Genomic DNA, 21,228 nt, shown 5'->3' on the forward strand with positions numbered 1-21,228 from the left:
AGAGAGAGAGCACAAGCAAGGGGGAGTGGCAGAGGGAGGGGGGGAAGCAGGCTCCCTGCTGAGCAGAGAGCTCGATGTGGGGCTTAATCCCAGGACCTGGGGATCATGACCTGAGCCAAAGACAGATGCTTAACCGACTGAGCCACCCAGGCACCCCTAAACAGTACAGTATTGTTAACTGTAGTCACCAGCTGTACATTACTTCCCCAGGACTTATTTATCTTATAACTGAAAGTTTTGACTGTCTTCACCCATTTACCTCTGGCAACCACCAATTTATTCTCTGTATCTATGAGTTTGTTTTTTTTCAGATTCCACATATAAGTGAGATCATACAGTATTTGTCTTTTTCTGTCTGATTTAGCACAGTGCCCTCAAGGTCTATCCATGTCTTAAATTAAATGGCTGGATTTCCTTCATTTTTATGGCTGAATAATATTCCATTTCACATATATACCACATTTTCTTTATCCATTCATCCATCAGTGGACATTTGGTTGTTTCCATGTCTTGGCCGTTGTAAATAATGCTGCAGCGAATGGTGGGGTGCAGATATCTTTTTTTTTTTAAAGATGTTATTTATTTATTTGACAGAGAGAGAGAGAGAGTGAGAACAGGAACACAAGCAGGGGGAGAGGGAGCGGGAGAAGCAGGCATCCCGCCAAGCAGGGAGCCCGACGCGGGGCTCGATCCCAGAACCCTGGGATCATGACCTGAGCTGAGGGCAGATGCTTAATGACTGAGCCACCCAGGAGCCCCGACATCTTTTTTTTCCCTTTCTATTTTGTCTATTAGAATTTACTATGCCTAGGGGCGCCTGGGTGGCTCAGTTGGTTAAGCGACTGCCTTCAGCTCAGGTCATGATCCTGGAGTCCCGGGATCGAGTCCCGCATCGGGCTCCTTGCTCAGCAGGGGGTCTGCTTCTCCCTCTGACCCTCCCCCCTCTCATGTGCTCTCTCTCTCTCTCAAATAAATAAATAAAATCTTTAAAAAAAAAAAAAAGAATTTGCTATGCCTAGGCAGTGTCCTAACAGTAATAATACCTTATATTTAAATAGATTTTTACAGTTTTAAAAGTAGTAGCTCTATGAAATAGATTAGGCCAGTATTATTACAGTCTTGCACAAATGAAGACACTTAGGTAAGCAAAGGTAAAGTAGCATTCTCTGAATTACAGAGCTAGTTTGTAGCAGAGATGGAACTAGAGTTCAAGTTTTCAAAGTGTTTTTTCCATTCTTACTGTATAAGCTTCAGTCATTTTTCTTCTGAAAGAAAATTTTTTATTGGCATTTAGGATGAATCATTTCTACTGTGGTGTTTTCATTATTAGCTGTGATTTCCCTCCTTCATTAAGATGCATTACTGTTTTTCTCCCCTCTTGAAGGTCAGGCCTTCTTGCTTTGGCTTGTAATTGTTTTATAGTTCATATGTGTAGTGCCATTAGTACAAATGCATGTGAATCTGCTTCTGCTTCAGGGCAGCTGGGCCCTTAGATACCTGTTTTTCTCATTCAGTTTTCTACAATTTGGTTATCTTTTCCATCTTCCAAAGTAGAAAACTAAACAGCTTGCCTTCTGCTGAGAGAATCAGAATGTTTACATTTCTCTCATCCTATTTTGGATCTGTGTTATTCAGATTTTGTTACTGAAAAGAACAGATGAGCAGCATCCAGCCCACAATAACTAATCCCACAGAAGTAAAATGAGCGGTTCTGCCACATTTGTGAGACTGTTTTCTCAGTAACCCTTCAGGTTATTTGGTATGGAGAGAAGAAAGCTAATGATTCATTCTTCATTTATTGATCACCTATTATGTGCCTGGCACTCTTTCAATTCATCTGTATTGGAAAATGAAGGATATGAGAAATTCCCTGTTTTCCATTATAAGAATAGTGTAATAGGAGTATGATCAAGGTACTTATTTCATTTGGTTGGGAACTAAAAGAGGAACATCATTTTTTTCTTTTTCTTTTATTTTTTATTTGAGTATAGTTGACACACAGTGTTAATAGTTGTTTCAGGTATACAGCTTAGTGATTTGACAAGTTTATACATTGTGCTTTGTTCACCACAAGTATAACTACCCTGTGTCCCATTACATTGCTACTACAATATCATTGTATTCCTTATGCTCTGCTTTTTATTCCCGTGATTTACTCATTCCATAACTGGAATCCTGTACCTCCCGCTCTCCTTCACTCATTTTGCCCAATTCCACCTCCCCCAGGAACATCTTTTTGTAATCCTTGGAGAGTAACTAAATTCTCTTGGATGCATTGTTATTCCACTTAAAGATTCTTTCAAACTAGTCAAGTTGTTTAATTACCTACAAAGAACATAATCCTTTATAGAATACTTAGAAAATATAAATGAATGTGGCTACAGTTTAAAGAGTGAAGATGATAAGTATTTTCATTTACTTAAATTCTATTAAGTAATAATCATAAAAGTACTATTCTTAGAGATTTGTGTGTTGGTGAGGATTTTTCTGTTAGGTTAGAGAACAATTAACAAAGCTTCCAAGAAAAGGTTAGCCTTTGACTCAAAGAAGAGCAAGGATTTCCTTTTTTGTGGAACAACTTAGATGCCTTGAAAATGTAAGATTTGGGGGGCTCCTGGGTGGCTCAGTTGGTTGAGCGACTGCCTTCAGCTCAGGTCATGATCCTGGAGTCCTGGGATCGAGTCCCGCATCGGGCTCCCCTCTCGGCGGTGAGTCTACTTCTCCCTCTCACCCTACCCCCTCTTGTGCTCTCTCTCTCTCTCTGTCTCAAATAAATAAAATAAAATCTTTAAAAAAAAGAAAAAAGAAAATGTAAGATTTGGGGGCACCTGGGTGGCTCAGTAGGTTAAGCATCTGCCTTCGGCTCAGGTCATGATCCTGGAGTCCCAGGGTTGAGGGCCCCCCCCACCCATGCATCATCCGGGCCCCCTGCTCAGCAGGGAGTCTGCTTCTCCCTCTCCCTCTGCCCCTCCCCCCACTTATGTTCTCTCTTCTCTCTCACTTGCTCACTCTCAAATAAATAAAATCTCTTAAAAAAAAAAAATGTAAGATTTGGGTGCACAAGCAGGGGGAGCAGAGGCAGAGTGAGAAGCAGACTCCCCGCTGAGCAAGGAGCCCGACGGGGGACTTGATCCCAGAACCCTGGGATCATGACCTGGGCCGAAGACAGACACTAAACTGTCTGAGCCACTCAGGTGCCAGAATTGTCTTTGTTCTGATGTTAGGAAAAGCTAGAGAACAGAGTTCATACTCCAGTGAAGGGTATTGTATGTCTTTCACACAAAATACCCCTCTTTGTGAGATACCTTCTGTAGATCTCTTGGTTTAACTGGATGATTTGCTGTATTAAATTAGATCCTCTGGGATACGAGAATTTGGATCCTTCCTACTAAATCTGTAATTGTTTTAAGGGTGGAGGGCAGAAGCTGGTACACTCCTCACAGAGGACGACTTTGGATAGCAGCCACAGCCAAAAGACCCTCCCCTCAAGAAGTCTCAGAACTCCAGACTACATATCGTGTTCTTCGTGGGAAAGGTAACAGCCATATATTCTCCTTTCAATATTATTTGATGGAGAGAATTCATTGTTGTTGATGTTCATCTTCTTTCATTTCCTTCTTCCTAGGACTTTCTTTTTTCTGGGGGGTGTGACTGGTATGAGAGGGACTTTCATCTTTGTGTATGTTTGTTTAGTAGCAGATCATAGACAGCTGTTCAAAGCATTGATTCATCAACCAATGAAAATAAAAATATCAGTTCCCAACACCAGAAATCGACCAACTAGTTTTAATTTCTTTTTTTTTTTTTTTTTAAGTAGGCTCCATACCCAGCATGGAGCCCAGTGTGGGGCTTGAACTCACGACCCTGATATCAAGACCTGAGATAAAGAGTCGGATGCTTATCCGACTTGAGCCAGTTTTAATTTCATCTGAGGAAATTTTCTTCCTTCCTTCCTTCCTTCCTTCCTTCCTTCCCTAAATTGTGAGAGCAACATGACTACTATAAACTTTGGGATCTTTAGATTGGGAAGAACAACCACAGTAAGAATTTTTTGGAGGGAGTGACCCAAATAGACATCTGCTGTGAGATTTTGACAGGTCAGAGTTGGTTGACTTAAGCAGTGTATTTTGGGAATCATCCCAAGCACATAAAGTTTGGATCCAAAAAACCACTTCTGACCCTTAGGTGTTTCGTTTTTCTTCCTCTTATCTAACTCATACAGTTGTTTTGAAGGTAGAATGAGAGGATAATTACAGAACTGCCTTTAAAAGTTTTTAGGAAACCAAAGTTTTAGGAATCAAAAGTGCATGTTTCCTTAAAAGCACATTTTTGTTTTGACTGATATGACTGGCTTGTTTTAAATTTGTGTTGTCTTTTTTTTTTTTTCTAACTCCCTATGGTCTGTCATTCTTATATTTTTTTACTATATTTTTTTGGTTTTTCTCTTCACACCTGTAGCTTGTTTCCAAAACCCATCACCACCAAATTCAAGGCTAATCCAGTTGAGTATAGGTGGAATTGATTTGTTTGAAGTTGTAGGGTCCTTGAACTTTGATGGTGTAAGGGTAATTTTTTTATAGCTTAGGATGTGGATAGTGGACTAAGCCAGCCACTCACTAAATTTTTTGCTAAAATTCAAACAGTTGTGTTAAATAAAAAACATCATTGTTTTTCTGTGTCTACAAATAGATAATAGAGAAAGTGATTTGTTCAGAATTGGAAACAGATTCGTGAGTTTCAGGGTTACAAAAAAGGAAATTTATATGATCCTTCTGTTATTCTTGATTCAGATGTGGAATTTCCCAATGACTATCCATCAGGTTGTCTTCTGGGCTGTGTGGACCTCATTGACTGCTTGTCCCAGAAGCAGTTTAAGGATCAGGTGAGTAAGGAATAATTCTCTTGGACACATGCTTGGTTTGCTACCATAGTTGACTTGTAGATCCTTCAACACAGAATATCATGGAGATAGTAAGGTGTTAGCAACTGAATTTAGACATATGAGGATAATCTTTTCATAGGGAAATACTGGGCAGAAACAGAAAAACCAGTGATGTTTTGGTTTGTGATACATGTACATTTCTGCATGACAAGCTGTTGCCCCAATCAGGCTAATGAGTACAAGGTCCTTATCCTTTCATAAAACGTTGCTGCTTTTGGTAAAGGAACCCTCCATTATCCCTTAAATTATTTCAGTTAGGTGGTGGGAATAATAAGATTTGTTATTATTTTGGAACATTTGGTCCAGGCGAGACAATTCATGATAGGCTAGTATGTTTGAATTCTGATTGCCTGGACTGTGCCATATTTGGGTTATGTGTGTGAGAGAGAGTGAATGCGTATGCACATATGTAGGTATGTATTTTTATTTATTTTGATCACTGAAGATTGAACTGACATAACTAGAGTTCATTTTTGAACAGCAGAGGGAGCTGAAGGACTTTAGCTTAATTGGAGAACTCTGAAATTTAGAGCCTTATGTTTACACTCAGACCAGCAGAAATCCAAAATGGGAAAGTCTATCCTTGGAGCACGAAGAGTTTTACCTAACAATATGGCTTTCCTATTCTTTTTTTTTTTTTTTTTTTAAGATTTTATTTATTTGAGAGAGCGAGAATGAGAGAGAGCACATGAGAGGGGTTAGGGTCAGAGGGAGAAGCAGACTCCCTGCCAAGCAAGGAACCCATTGCGGGACTCGATCCAGGGACTCCAGGATCATGACCTGAGCCGAAGGCAGTCGCTTAACCAACTGAGCCACCCAGGTGCCCGGTTTTCCTATTCTTTGAACAGTGGCTTTAGGCAACTACTGTGCCTAGGAAAATGTTCTTCAGTTTCATTTTTCTCAGTAAATTGTTTTCCAGATTTATTTGCCTTTCAATACTGTTATTACTGTTTATAAAAACTGTTCCTATCTATCTTACTCTCTCTACCCGTTCCTCATAGATTTTAACCAATAGTTAGTATCCCTTTAGTTTTTTGTCTTTCATTTTCTTGTGGGTTGCCTCCTCAGCTGTTCTCTGATTACTTTATGTATATGAGTACATTGCTTGCATTTTGGCATGAATTTGAGCCCTAGCCTTTTGTTCTGCCCTTATTACCTGATCCAAACCTAGGCAAAACCATAGACACGTGGAGGCCCTTTGTTTTCCACACTCTTCTGCCTATGCCTCTATGGGTCTTTCACCCATTTTTCCAGGATCTTCTTTGCTCTCTTCCTCTCCCTTTTTTTTTTTTTTCAGTCTAGAAGTAAAAATTCCATACATTGGTATTAGCTTTATAGTTTTTTTTTTTTTTTTAAGATTTTATTTATTTGAGAGTGCATGCGCACGAGTCGGGGTGATGGGGCAGAAGGAGAGGGAGAAGCAGAGAGCTGAGCAGGGAGCCCAATGCAGGGCTCAATTCCAAGACCCTGAGATGGTGACCTGAGCTGAAGGCAGACACTTAACCAATTGAACCACCCAGGCCCCCCAGGCTTTATAGTTTTAAAAGACGCTCACAGTCATTAATAGCTTAGTATGACTTAACATGTTATTAATATATTTTCTTCATAGGATATTTGCATTCTAAAAGGGAACTCAGGAGCATCTGGCAGTGTGGGTGGTGGGGTTTGGTGAGGGGCCTTTTATTTTCTTATTTGTCAATCAAGCAGACCACCATCTGATACAAGGTCAAATGATTTCAATCATTAGACAGCCAATCTTCTTTCTGCCACAGGTTTGTGTAGAGAAGGGTAGGAAACTGTAATCCTAGCCTATGGAGTATAGCAAAGTTTATGGGAATTAGAAATCTAATTAACAAAACAAATCTCTTTGATCTCTCACAGATACCTCTCTTTCAGGTCAGCATGATACTCTTCTTCAAGCTTAGATTCTGTCTTTTATCCTGAGGATGCTGAGGGCAGCACATAGAAATGTAGGAATCCTCCCATATGTTCCCAGCTGGAGGTCCTGGCAACTCTCCCTATGAATTTCCCTAATGTATGACATTAGAATATCCCCAAACACCGGAAGCCAGTAGGCTTCACCAAACAGGAATCCCTTACCCATTTTCCCTATGATCAGCTTTTCTGGGGCTTTCCCCCACTGTTTCTTTTCTGTGTTGGGGGTAGCTCAGGAATGTATTCAGAATTGATATTAGACCTATCTGGGGATTATTTATTGGGTAAGGATCTTTAAAAAGTTGTAGCTTTGGTATTTGGCTGCCTTTTAGAAAATGTCTCAAGCATCCTTGGTAATCTCCCTGTCTCTGACCTAGGGTTCTGTGATGTAAGAAATGTGATTACCGAGCCTCTTTTACAAACCTTATTCTCATTTCTGTTAGAATGAGTTGAAAGTTTAGGAGTAATAGCCCTAGACTAGCATTTCCCAAACTATTCCATGCATAAGTGTTCTCTGGAGACATAAAAACAGGGGAGGTGATTCCCTATGGACACATACATTTGGAAAATGTATTTGTATCAAATACATGTATTTGTTTACTTGCAGACCTTTTCAGAGCCCTTAATATGCTAGTGTGCATTATGACTCTGATACATCTAGTGGATATAACGTGTAGTGTTGCAAAAACTTTTAGACCATAAAATCTCCTCTCTCCACCCCATGCACACTACCTACTTACTAACTACAGAACCGGTATCTTGTATGTACAGCTTAGAAAGTGCTAGTCTACGTATGTTTGGTTTTCTTTTATTCTCATAGGTCATCTCATTGAGGGAGAATCATCCAGCAATCGGTTTCTTGACCTGTGTCTTTCTGCATCTTCACACTCATTACTCATCACCTAGCTGAATTACATTTTCTTTGAAAACCAGTGTAGATATAGTAATTTTTTTTTCAACTGAAGCTAATCTCCTGTGTGACTTGGACCACATTTTACTTCTCCATCTTGTTCCTAACTTTTTCCTTCCCCAAAGAAACTCAGTAACTTACTTCCTGACCTCACATTCTTGGCCTTTCTTTGATAAGTTAAAATATACTAAGCCCTCACTATTTTTGGCGTAGTATGATCATTTGGTCTCTTAAAAAAATAAAAAACAGGAAAGGTTTTATTAGTGGTTGTTTAAAATCAAGTACACTATAACTGATTTTTAAAAATACGTGCTAAAAATGCTCTGCCCTGAGCTAAGAACTCCTCTTCCTTTTATCTTCTTTTTTTTTTTTTTAAAGATTTTATTTATTTATTCATGAGAGACAGAGGCGGAGGGAGAAGCAGGCTCCCCGCGGAGCAGGGAGCCCGATGCGGGACTCGATCCCAGGACCCTGGGATCATGACCTGAGCCGAAGGCAGACGCTTAACCGACTGAGCCACCCAGGAGTCCCATTCCTTTTATCTTCTAAGAGTAGTATGGCTGGCATGGCTAATTTGTGCTGGAAAAAAATCCCACTAGACCCTCAGCCCTCCTGAGTAATGGCAGGGAATCGACCTAGACAAGGTAGGAATGATACAGAAAAGGCTGTGGGCTCAACTCGAGAGAGAAAGGTAGATGAGAGCCATCTAGTTACAACTTCTCCCGTATTCCCCTGGAAGGAGCCCATGCCGTTTGCCAGCATTTTATCTGCCAGCAGCAGATGTAAGCTCCCAAAAACAGCAGGGAGGATGTTGACTGCAACAATGCATCAAGGCTGTGGTTTGTAACCTCAATAGTAAGGCAGTTAAAACTTTTTTTTTTTTAACAAAGACATTTTGATTGCCAAATCCATAACCATTAGCAGCTGTGGTTTGAACAGTTCTCTAGACCTAACAAGTTTTCAAACAGAAAGTTGAGTTGGTGGCTTTTGTTTCTACTTGTCTGTGTTGTGTTTGTGCTATTTATATATCTATCTGCCTTCAATAGAGAATCTGATTTGTCTGAAATCTCCAAGGTCATTGATTGTTCTGTTTCTTCTAACTAAATCCATTCCTCTCCTGCCAGCTTACTGACCCTTCACTCCATTTGATCTTATGGCTTTTATAATAGCCAAGACCCTATCTTTAAAGAACTCTGCTGAAGCAGTTCTGCTGGGTGCCTATGTAATTGACATGGGCAAGAGAATTGAAGTCTTCAGTGAGTAAGAGAGTATTACTTGTTCCTTCTCCTATAAGGGGTATCCAAGCGATACAGATCTTCAGGAAGATTTGTAAAAATCATGTGTGGACATCATTAGTTTCTATCACCATTGTATTATCTGTAGGTCTGAGAGATGAGAAATTAGAGAATGAAGGAGTAGTCAATATTCAAACCAGGCATTTGAAAAATGCAGGGTCCCCAAATTCCCCACATTTTCCTTTTCTTTCTTTTCTTTTTTTTTTTTTTAAAGTAAGCTCTATACCCAACATGGGGCCTGAACTCACAACCCTGAGACCAAGAGTGTATTGTCTACCGACTAAGCCATCCAGGCACCCTTGCAAATTTTCTTTTAAAATATGTGAAAATGGCGGGCGCCTGGGTGGCTCAGTCGTTAAGCGTCTGCCTTCGGCTCAGGTCATGTTGCCAGGGTCCTGGGATCGAGTCCCACATCGGGCTCCCTCCTCGAGGGGAAGCCTGCTTCTCCCTCTCCCACTCCCGCTGCTTGTGTTCCTGCTCTCGCTATCTCTGTCTCTGTCAAATAAATAAATAAATAAAAATCTTAAAAAAAAAAAGTGAAAATGAGGACACCTGGGTGGCTCATTTGGTTAAACATCTGCCTTCAGCTCAGGTCGTGATCCTAGGGTCCTGGGATCGAGTCCCACGTTGGGCTCCCTGCTCAGCGGGGAGCCTGCTTCTCCCTCTGCCTGCTGCTCCCTCTGCTTATGCTCTCTCTCTTTCTCTGACAAATAAATAGAACCTTAAAAAAATATATGTGAAAATGTCCTCTCTGTTGTACTGAGAAAACCTGCATATTTATAAACCTAAAAATGTGTATTCCTAAGGGATCATGAGGGCTGTGTCAGAGATCTAACAAAGAGGGGAACTGTGTGTCTGCCACAACTAGCCTAACCCTAGGCAGTTCTTTAAAATCACAGCTCACTTGAGTGAAACAGGGAATGTATTTTCAGAATTCTCATGAAGACTAGAATATTTACTAGAACTTTTAGGTCAGAACAGACTGTCTTTACAGTTGTTTTATAACCTTAGTGTCAAGTGCCCACATGCTGAGTTGAGGACAACCCTGTATGTTTTTTAATAATCCAGAAAGCATTATACTTTCTTTTGTACTTATCCTGAACAGAGGAGGGAAATATTAACACTTGTCTATGCATTTATGTAAGTTCTTTAATGTTTAGCTTTTCATCTGAGAATGAACATATAATTCTTTTTTTTTTAAAGATTTCATTTATTTGAGAGAGGGAGAAAGAGAGCACAAGTGGTGGGTGAGGGGCAGAGGGAGAGGGGCAGAGAGAGAGGGAGAAGCAGATTCCCTGCTGAGTAGGGAACCTGACATGGGGCTTGATCCCAGGACCCTGGGATCATGACCTGAGCTGAAGGCAGACACTTAGCTGACTGAGCCACCAAGGTGCCCCTGAAAATGCACATTTAATTCTTAAGATTTTCTTAAGTATTATTATAAATACTTGAGTGTCTACCATAAATCAGACATTGATTTAGATACTAAAAGAAACAGAAAGGTGAATCAGTCATTGGTTCTGCCCTCAGAATGTTTGAAAGACTACTAGATAAATAAAATATGAATGTAAACAAACAAATACAAAATAAAAAGCAAGATAACTATCTTGAAAAGTGGAGTGTCTCTGAGGAATTTGAAGGAAAGGTTGCTTCCAGCTAGGAGGGATCCCAAAAGACTTTATTAAGAATATGGCTTTTGAGGGGCGCCTGAGTGGCTCAGATGGTGGGGCGTCTGCCTTTGGCTCAGGTATGATCTCCAGGTCCTGGGATCGAGCCCCACATCAGGCTCCCAGCTCAGTGGAAAGTCTGCTCCTGCTTCTCCCTCTGCCTCTGCCTCTCCCCATGCTTGTGCTCTGTCTCTCTCCCTTTCAAATGAAGAAATAAAATCTTTAAAAAAAAAAAAAAAAAGAATATGGCTTTTGAATTAGCCTTGAAGGGTAGTAATAATAAAATCTATCACTTTTTGATCAGCTGTTATGTGCCAGACCTATGTATGTTCTAATCCCCACAACAGCTCCAAGCAAGGTATCATTACCCCTCTTTTAGGGATGAGGGAATTCAAGACTCAGTTAAAGTAACTTGAGTACTGTTAGTAAATGGTAGAATTGGGATTGCTGTTCAAGTCTTCCTACTTAGTTGATTGAGAAGCATATTCCAAGGAGAGGGAGAAGTGTGAGGTGGGAAGTTATGGGCCTGTCCGGAGAATAATAGTAAACCAGTTTGTTGAGAGATGAGTATGGGTGAAGAAGAGGAAGCAGCAGCAAACAAGAATGGAAAAGTATGTTGTGGTCCAATGGTAGATAGCTTTGAATGATAGGCTTTAGAGGTAAGACTTTTTTCTGTAGTCAGTTGTGGAATGGAGGGAGGGGTGTTTGGAACGTGATTACGGCCTTGATTTAGGAAAATGGATCTGGCTGCAATGTGGAAGATGGATTACAGTGAAGAGCCTGAAGGTGGGGAGACTAATGAGATGGCAGTTGTCCTTCCAGGGTCAAGATATTTTTAAAAGTCTGTTCTAGGCATTGTGAATTTTGTAAGACTGATGAATCAAAGACCTGTACCCCTGAAGCAAATAATACATTATATGTTATTAAAAATAAAAAGTCTGTTCTAGGATAATGCCAGTGAAATTAGATAAGAGGTGGACAGATGTAAGAGGTTTTATGTAGGTAGAATCAATCATTTAATGTGACACCTTCGTTTTACCTGTAAGTAAACCCAGGCTTAGTGAGAAAGTGGTCTGCTTGATCTAGAAGGAATCTGCTGTAGACTTGCTAACTTTTTGCAATCTGTTCACGGCTTCTGGATTTGTCATCTAGTCTACTGTATGAACCAGGTGGCAAATTACCTCTCTAATTTACAATTTTATTGTTCAGAATATTATATAACATAAATTCAGCAAGTATTTACTATCTGTCATGTGCCACACACTGCTAAAGACTAAGCATCCAGAGTTTTAACGAGATATCCCATCTCTCTGGATCTTTAAGTCTACTAGAAGAGACTGAGACAAGAAAACCCAACCATACTAATTATCATATGAAAAAGGAATGCACAAAAGAGAGGCCCTAACTGCTAACTCATCTTGGCTGGAGACAGGGTGGGGAGGGTTCAGGAAGCTTCTGAAAAAAGGTGAGTCCTGAAAAAAGAATTTCTGTCTTCCTTTGTATACCATCCTATATCTTGTCTCCATACTTTTGTCCCCCAGGATAGTTTCTGTTCATCCTTTAAAACAGCTCAGATGTCACTCTCTCTGTAGGGTCTTCCCAGACGTCAGTCCATTTCCTCCCTGACAGGACTAATCACTTCCTTCTCCGGTCTACTGTGTTCATATTCCTATTATTGCTCTGGCAGGTGAGTTGGACAGAAAGGAACAGATGATTGAAATGTTTAGGAGGTAAATTCTATAAAACTTGGTGATTTGATTGGATATGTAAAGTGAGAGAGAGAAGTCTCAGATAAACAAGTTTCTGACTCTGGCAAGTGGGTGAATGGTAATATCATTAGTCTAGTTGGAGTATACAAAATAAGAGAATTTTCTTTTAAGATAAATAACTTTAAATGACCTGTGGTAAAGAAAACCTATACTGTAGCAGTAAAAGAAAGATGTTCTGTAGTATGTAATCACCATACAAAAATCAATTTTTTTTTTAATATTTAAAAAAACAAATTCTAGGGGTGCCTGACTGGCTTAGTTGGTAGAGCATGCAACTCTTGATCTCAGGGTTGTGAGTTCGAGCCCCACATTGGGTGTAGAGATTACTTAAAATAAAATTTTAAGAAAAAAATTTATTCCACAGTGTTTTGATTTTTTATTTGGATAGTTTAAAAATGTTTTAATCTGTTTTGTTCTGAAAGACAAATGTCATTTTATGAAGGGGTATTGTTAATGGTTATAGCACCAGATTGCCTAACAATGATCTACCTTTGTAGGTTAACTGATGTCAAAGGATGCTCTGAGCTCTGCCTCAGAATAGTTTTCAGTTGAGTCAACCAGCCATTGGGAGATAAATTCTAAAATTGTCAGATCCCTTAAGTCAAGAGGAGTTTTAGTATTCTGAGTTACTAGTCCCAACGTCAATGGTTAAGGACCTTACAATGTAGTATCTTTTAATTAAGAGCAATTTTCTTTTAGTTCTCATTAGTTTAAGTTGGAGTGAAAGTCTGCTATATGAAATTTAAGACCAAAAATAACGATCATGTATGGGTGATTCCCGTTTGGGTCTTTAAGAGTAAGGGCAGAAAAGCTATGAGGTTAATTTTAGAGAAAATATACTTGCTTAGGTTCTCTTGTGTATGGAGGGTCTAGCTTAGGATTTCAAAGGGCTCAGAAAGCCACAGTGGAAACTTAACTGTGAGTAGGATGGGACCAGGAAACCAATGCTATATGGCTTCAACTAGATCATTTTCCGCAAATGGCTCTAAGGCCCTTAAGCTGCATGTCACTCATCACTTTTTCTTTTCACCTGGAGCAAATATGAACTCTGTAGCATTGAGCTGTAACCCCCCGTCTTTGATACTGAACACATGATTTGAATTGGGTACTAGTATGTGGGAGTTCAGCTGTCCCACATTGGTCCAGCTGGCCTGATCTTTATCCAACTCCAGTCAAATATATAGTAGTCATCTTGTCAAAGCCTCACGATCAGTATATTATTGATGTGAGAAAACTTTTATCCTCCAGTAGAGTGTGGCCTGAGGTACTAGTTGTGGGTCCTGTGAACACCTTGAATTGCTTTGAAGGAAAATGTAAACAACTATTAGAGAACACAGTTGCTTTCAGGATGTTTCTTTGGATCTGTTGTGCTTGTAGCCTTTTTATCAGACTCATTTCCTTCTCTCTTTTCTGGGTATTATCACCTCAATCTTCTTGGAGTTGGTTTTCAGCTAACTAGATTTCAGAGCCTGATTTCATGTCCTATCTAGTTCCCCAAAGTTCAAACCAAGAAAACCTATAGCAAATATATGTGCTTTGTCAGTGAGTTCCTTCTTAACTGTTTGCTTTTATTTAACTTATCTTAACTTATCTTACTTAACTTATCTTAACTGTTTGTTTTATTTTATTTTATTTTAAAGATTTTATTTATTTATTTGACAGAGAGAGACACAGCGAGAGAGGGAACACAAGCAGGGGGAGTAGGAGAGGGAGGAGCAGGCTCCCTGCTGAACAGGGAGCCCAACGCGGGGCTCGATCCCAGCACCCTGGGATCATGACCTGAGCCGAAGGCAGACACTTAACTGACTGAGCCCCCCAGGCTCCCCTGCTTTAATTTTTAGTCCTCTGGAGAGAGATATAAGACTTATAGGTGATCTGGGGATTTGTTGGGAAGAGTGACATTGTTTAGGAGTTACTGATCATTTCAGGACAAGGACTAAATAAATGGAGGCTTGCAGAGTTGGTGAAAATGGCCACTTGGCTCTGAATTAGTTGTGATTGCCAAAAAACTACTAAACTTTTTTTTATCCCTTTTGAAAATGGCAAAAGAAATGTTTTCTAGATGACTGGTGAGCAATTTTCCTCTGGAGAAGAGAAGAAAATGGCTGTTTAGTAGTTAATTATCTGTTGTTAGACAGCTATGAAACTTATGAGCCATGAAAGAAGAGTAGGCCCAACCCTCCCTCCCACCCCCCAAGGCTGGAAACCAGGTGATAGGAGTCGTGTTTTCCTAGGCAAGAACAGCAGCAACTTCCTGAGGAATCTGTTATTGAATTTGAATGGTTGCTTGAGTTGCTATATCTTACAATTCACATTCCCTCATCTGTCTGTTGTGCTATCTCAGTGACCCTTCCTCTAGCATCCTCTCTAAATTGGATATGATATCCAAAGTTTATTCATATTATTAACAAATATGAACCTCCTTTCTCTTAATTTACTTTACTTTTTTTTTTTTTTTTAAAGATTTTTTATTTATTTGACAGAGACACAGCGAGAGAGGGAACACAAGCAGGGGGAGTGGGAGAGGGAGAAGCAGGCTCTCCGCCTAGCAGGGAGCCCGATGCGGGGCTCGATCCCAGGACCCTGGGATCACGACCTGAGCCGAAGGCAGACGCTTAACGGCTGAACCACCCAGGTGCCCCTGTTTTTTGTTTTTGTTTTTTTTAATGTAAGCTCTACACCCATGTGGGGCTTGAATACAACCCCGACATCAAGAGTTGCATGCTCTACCTACTGAGCCAGCCAGGAGCCCCTAATTTAGTTTTCTCTCCATCAGCTACATTTTAGTCTTCTGAGTTGCAGACCAAAAATCCCTTTCTTGTAAGTCACTGACTCGTTAGTGTTTAATGTGGTCCATAGTGCCTAGGCCCCAGTTGCAGAGAGTATGCTTTTTCTGGAGGTACTGAAGCTCTGCCAAACTGACTTTGCTTTAATGCATTCTACCCCTTTTCCCAATGCATAGGGCTTACTTTGCTTTTTTCTTTGCAGACTGCTTTGTTCTTCAGCTCTGTTTCTTGTAAGCCTCCTGAAATTCAGTATAAAAGCTTGGAAAAAGGGATATTCACATAAAACTTGGATTTAGATTAAAAGTTGATTTTAATGTTTATTGTGAGGCACGCACGAATGGGTCCCAGGAACCTCTTGTTATATAATTTCATTTATCTATCATTTCCCCCATTATTTGACATTTGCTTACTCTGTTAATATATGTCAGTGTAGTTTTTTTTTTTTTTAAGATTTTATTTATTTATTTGACAGAGAGAGAGTTAGCGAGAGCAGGAACACAAGCAGGGGGAGTGGGAGAGGGAGAAGCAGGCCCCCCACAGGGCAGGGAGTCCGATGTGGGGCTTGATCCCAGGACCCTGGGATCATGACCCGAGCTGAAGGCAGACGCTTAACGGCTGAGCCACCCAGGCGCCCCTGTCAGTGTGGTTAATATTAAACATAGGGCCTTATTGGCCCACTTGCCAAGACACAAAAGTTCTAATTTAACTTGAGGGATAACAGATTACAGGGTAGCACCTGCTCTTACCCAGAGTTATAGTCCTAAGACTATAGTCCTAACTATAGTCCTAAATTCCCAGCGTGTGCGTATTTAGCACAGTTAAGATAACCTTAATGTGGGGCGCCTGGGTGGCTCAGTCGGTTGAGCGTCTGCCTTCAGCTCAGGTCATGATCTCGGAGTCCTAGGATCGAGCCCCGCGTCAGGCTCTCTGCTCAGTGGGGAGTCTGCTTCTCCCCCTGCTTGTGCTCTCTCTCACTCTCACTCTATCTCAAATAAATAAAATCTTAAAGAAAATACTATGTCTTTAATCAACAATTAACAAATATGACATATGCAGTGGCATTTAAAAAAAAAAGATAACCTTAATGCACAAGTTGATAAATTCATTATTCTTTCATTCAACAAATATTTATTGATTGCCTGCTGTGTGCCAAGCATGATTCAAGGTGCTGAGGAGTAAACAAAACAGACGAAAATCCTTGCCTTCATGGAGCTTTCATCCTCGTAAAGGGAGGCCAGATTTAAAAATTTAGGGGCGCCTGGCTGACTCAGTTGGTAGAACGTGACTCTTTTTTTTTTTTTTAAGATTTTATTTATTTATTTGAGACAGAGAGCGTGCACACAAGCAGGGGGAGGAGCAGAGGGAGAGGGAGGGGAAAGAATCTCAAGCAGACTCTGTGCTGGGTGCGGGGCTCCATCTTACCACCCTGAGATCATGACCTGAGCCAAAACCAAGAGTTGGATGCTTAAACAACTGAGCCACCCAGGCGCCCTGAGCATGCGACTCTTGATCTCCAGATTGTGAGTTTGAGCCCTATGTGGGATGTAGAGATTACTTAAAAATAAAATATTTAAAAATTTAAATAAGTAAATTATATTGTATTAAGATGACAGTAAGTGCTGTAGGAAGAAAAAGGAGGAGTTGAAAGTACAACTTTTGTGAGGAGATTCTTGCTCTGATTTTAAATAGAATGATTAGGGAAGACTTACTGCAAAGTTGACATTTAAACATTTAAACAGAGTTCTGAAGAAAGAGAGAAGCCATGTGGATATCTGGGTGGTGGCAGGGGTGGGAGCATTCCAGGAGGAGAGAATAGGCAAGTGCAAAGACCCAAGGGCAGGAACAACCTGGAAGCCAATGTGGCTGGAATGGAGTGAAAGTGGGGGTGAAAGTAGTAGGAAAAGGTGTCAGAGAGGAAATAGGGGGCAGACTGTCCAGGAACCTGAAGGTCACGCTGAGGACTTAGGCTTTTATTCTGAATGAGATGAAAAGCCACTAGAGAGTTTTAAGTAGAGGAGTGACATGATCTGATATATATTTTTAAAATAGTTCTGGCTGCCCTGTTAAAAATAGAAAAGAGAGAGGTTAAGGGCAGAAACAGAACAATTAGGAGATTATTGTGGTAATCCAGGGAAACATGATGGCTTGGACCAGGGAAGTAGCTGTGGAGGTCTGAGGAAGTGGTGAGATGTTGGATATCCTTTCAAGGTGGAGTTAACAGGATTTCTCAGTGGGTTGGTTGTGGGGGTTTTGGCCTGAACAACTGGAAGGATGGAATAGCTAATAGCCTGGCTATCCATTCATTCATTATTCATTTTAAAGGGGGGGAATGGATAAGAGCAGGTTTGGAAATGAATTCAGGACCTCTATTTTTTAAAATTTTATTTGTATTGTGATAAAATATACATAACATGTAACTTACCATTTTAACCATTTTTAAGTGTACAATTCAGTGGCATTAAATACATTAACAGTGTTGTGCAACCATTGCCATTATCCATCTCCAGAACTTTTTCATCATTTCAAACAGAAATTCTGTACCCATTAAATAATAACTCCTTCTTCCTCCTCCCCACCAGCCTCCAGTAACCTGTTTTCTGTCTCTGTGAATTCGCTTATCCTAAGTACCTCATATAGGTACTCATCATGTAATATCTGTCCTTTTGTGTATGGTTTATTTCACTAAGTGTAATTTTTCAAGATTGATTCATGTTGTAGCATGTATCAGAATTTCTGGAATATTTTTAATATTCCACTGTGTGTATGTGCCGTATTTTGTTCATCTGTCTATTGATGAACATTTGGATTGGGGAAACTATTGGGTGCTATGAACATTGGTAAACAAATATTTGAATTCCTGCTTTCAGTTTCTTTCAGGGATATACCCATGAGTGGATTTGCTGGACATTATGGTAATTTTGTAACTCTTTGAAATTACAAAAACCAAACTGTTATCCACAGCAGCTGTACCATTTTACATCCACACCAGCAATGCATGAGGGTTCTAATTTCTTCACATCCTTACCAACACTTGTTATTTTCCATGTTTTTTGGTTGGTTTGGTTTGGTTTTATTATGGTCATCCCCTAAGCATGAACTCTAGTGCCTCATTGTGGTTTAGATTTGCATTTCCAGGACCTCATTTTTTCCCCAGTTTTATTGAGATATAATTGGCATGTAACATTGTATTAGTTCAAGATGTACAACAGAATGATTTGATATATGTATATGTTGCAAAACTATTACCTCAATAAATTTAGATAACAGCCATCACCTCTCACAGTTAAAGATTCAGGACCTTTTTTTTTTTTTTTAATTTTATTTATTTATTAGGGAGAGAGAGAGAAAGCACAAGCAGAGGGAGTGGCAGGCAGAAGGAGAAGCAGGTTCCTTGCTGAGCAGGGAGCCCATGTGGGACTCAATCCCAGGACCCTGGGATCATGACCCGAGCCGAAGGCAGACGCTTAACCTACTGAGCCACCCAGGTGTCCCAGGACCTTATTTTTTAACTCTGAGACTGAAGAAAATCACTAAAGTTGTAAATGTAGAGAGAGAAGAGGTCTGAGGCCTAACCCCTGAAGCACTCCCAACATTTAAAGGATGGGGTGATGAACAGTCAGTAAATAGCAAAACCAAGAAGAGAATGATATCCTGGAAGCCAAGTGAGGAATGTGTTCAAGACGGAGGGAGAGAAGAATTCTGTCAGGTTCTACAAATAGGTCAATTAAGTTGAGAACTGAGCATTGACCATTTGATTTAGCAACATGAAAGTGAACAATGACCTTTAGTTCACCAAGAATAGTTTCGGTGAAGTGATGGGAGTGAATGCCTATTTATAATGAATTTAAGAATAAAATAGAGGAATTTGAAGCAGGGAGCATACATAGTCTTTTAGTGAATTTTGTTGTAAAGAGAATCAGAAATGGGGCAGTTGCTTGAGGAGAATGTGGGATTTGGAGAGATTTTGTTTTATGGCAGACATTACAGAAAGTATGTTTAATGGGATTGATTCAGTAGAGAGGGAACATTTATTGAGGCAGAAAAAGAGGAGAGAATGATTGAAATGGCTTGCAGTTCTGGAAAAGCAGAGCTGTGAGGTCCTGGCAGCACTGTCCTGTGCCTCAACATTCTAAGACACAGAGGGGGGAGAGTAGGAAAACTGAAGAGGTGTGGCTTGTGACTGTTGCTGTTGTGGCCTTTGTAGAATTTGGTTGAAAGATCTCAGTGGCAGCCTCTGGTTTTATTCGTGCCAAAACACCTCAGCCCTAACAGCTGGAACCTACTTTTCTTTGAGTTCTAAAGATCCAGGGGATAAGGAAAGAAGAGCATTTTCCTTCTCATCTTTAGTCTTTTTTTCTCTACTGTGAACATTTTGACCCTGCCTCTGAATATAATTGTGTCTGATACTTGATATTAAGCTATGTTTTATCAAAGTACATGCCACACCTGTCCCACACAGAAAGCCTGCCACACCTATCTCACACAGAAAGCCGTGGTATGTGGGCAGGACCAAAAGGTGCTAAAAATCCCTTGTTTTCTCCACAGCATTACTTACCACCTAGGACACAGTGGTCAAGTGGTCAGTAAAGAAGTTTTAACTATTTATGTTTCCACTAGTTACAAAGAAATTTTAATTTTCTTATTTTACTGAAACCTCCATTTCTACTTTCAAGCCTTAGATCTTTAGAGGACATATCTTAGCAGGTGAAAAAGAATGGAAAATAAGTTTATACCTGTGATGGTATTTACTAGGAGAAAGGCTCCTTTGGTAATACCATAGCCTGTGAGTCATATTTGTCAAACATGCTAAATGCAAGACATAAAAGATAGGAAATAATGAAACAGCAAATCAGTTGGGCATTGCTAGAGAGCACTTTCTGCCAACCCTCCATTGTGCCTTAAATTGTGATTATGTGGCCAGCCTAGTCTTACTCTAGGTTCTGTGTCTGTCTTTGCAGAAGGAACACAAGTCCTAAGTATTCACACAGATTTGTGATGAGAGATCCAAAGGAAGCTTCTAAATAATTTTCAAAATTGCTCTACCAGTTACCTTTTCACCCTAAGTAAGTCTGGAATGCATCCAGCAAAATAGCTTTTGCATGTTCATACCTTTCAGAATGAATCATCTTCCTTCCTTTTAGTGAAAGAAGGGCTCTGTTGACTATTTCTGGCAGAATTTCCACAAATGTCCTATTTTTCTTAAACCTTCCAGTGTTTCACTCAAGTTAACCTGGGGTGCCCAATGTTCCCAAAGGAGACCTCTGAATCTCCCAACTCTCAGTCATTTATGTTAAAAGAACAGTCTGTCCTGATTCTTCTGGGAAAATATCAGGTATCCTTTTTTAAAGAAGTTGTTCCCATTATAGGAAGTCAGAAATGGCAGGCAATAGACTGCATAAGAGTACCGTGCTAAGGCCTGGGGAAAGGGAAGGTTTGTTTTTGCTTGTTGAGCATAATCCTCTTTACCTGACTGAAATGGAGAGTGCTATCATCAGAATGTTGAGGTGAAATCTGGGACATCCTTTGATCTCCCTGAAATTCAAAATCTGTCCCAACTAGTCTGAACTTGTTATTTTTATATTTCGCAGTATCCAGACATGAGTCAAGAATCTGATTCTCCATTTGTTTTCATCTGCACAAATCCCCAGGAAATGATTGTGAAGTTTCCTATTAAAGGAAATCCAAAAATCTGTAAGTCACAAGCTTTGATGGTCTAATTTTCTTTTCTTTCTTTTCTTTCTTTTTGTCTTATGTATCACTTGTTTAACACTTTAAAATCCAGGGGCGCCTGGGTGGCTCAGTCGTTAAGCGTCTGCCTTCGGCTCAGGTCATGATCCCAGGGTCCTGGGATCGAGCCCCACATCGGGCTCCCTGCTTGGCGGGAAGCCTGCTTCTGCCTCTCCCACTCCCCCTGCTTGTGTTCC

General features: G+C 40.2%; 3 protein-coding genes across 7 annotated transcripts in view; 2 read left to right on the top strand and 1 right to left on the bottom strand.

Moving 5' to 3' along the window:
* CSNK1G1 (casein kinase 1 gamma 1) overlaps positions 1-21,228 on the bottom strand; it is a 269,186-nt gene that overhangs the window by 215,954 nt on the left and 32,004 nt on the right. The gene's annotated exons all lie outside the window — the stretch shown is intronic.
* Positions 1-21,228, top strand: part of LOC102731775 (estrogen receptor-like) — a 464,527-nt gene that overhangs the window by 72,936 nt on the left and 370,363 nt on the right. The window lies entirely within an intron of this gene.
* TRIP4 (thyroid hormone receptor interactor 4) overlaps positions 1-21,228 on the top strand; it is a 63,583-nt gene that overhangs the window by 34,381 nt on the left and 7,974 nt on the right. For 3 of the 5 annotated variants that reach the window (XM_006734860.3, XM_081829556.1, XM_081829555.1), the window contains 3 exons: positions 3,411-3,535; positions 4,791-4,882; positions 20,893-20,995. In XM_006734860.3, the coding sequence (XP_006734923.2) occupies positions 3,411-3,535; positions 4,791-4,882; positions 20,893-20,995 (320 nt within the window). Of the gene's footprint in view, positions 1-3,410; positions 3,536-4,790; positions 4,883-20,262; positions 20,368-20,892; positions 20,996-21,228 lie in introns of those variants that run through there. The other 2 variants (XR_014148128.1, XM_081829554.1) reach the window with 2 other exon arrangements.

This window comes from Leptonychotes weddellii, chromosome 9 (assembly GCF_054177405.1).
Source record: "Leptonychotes weddellii isolate Sample4059 chromosome 9, ASM5417740v2, whole genome shotgun sequence".
Taxonomy (NCBI): Eukaryota; Metazoa; Chordata; class Mammalia; order Carnivora; family Phocidae; genus Leptonychotes; species Leptonychotes weddellii.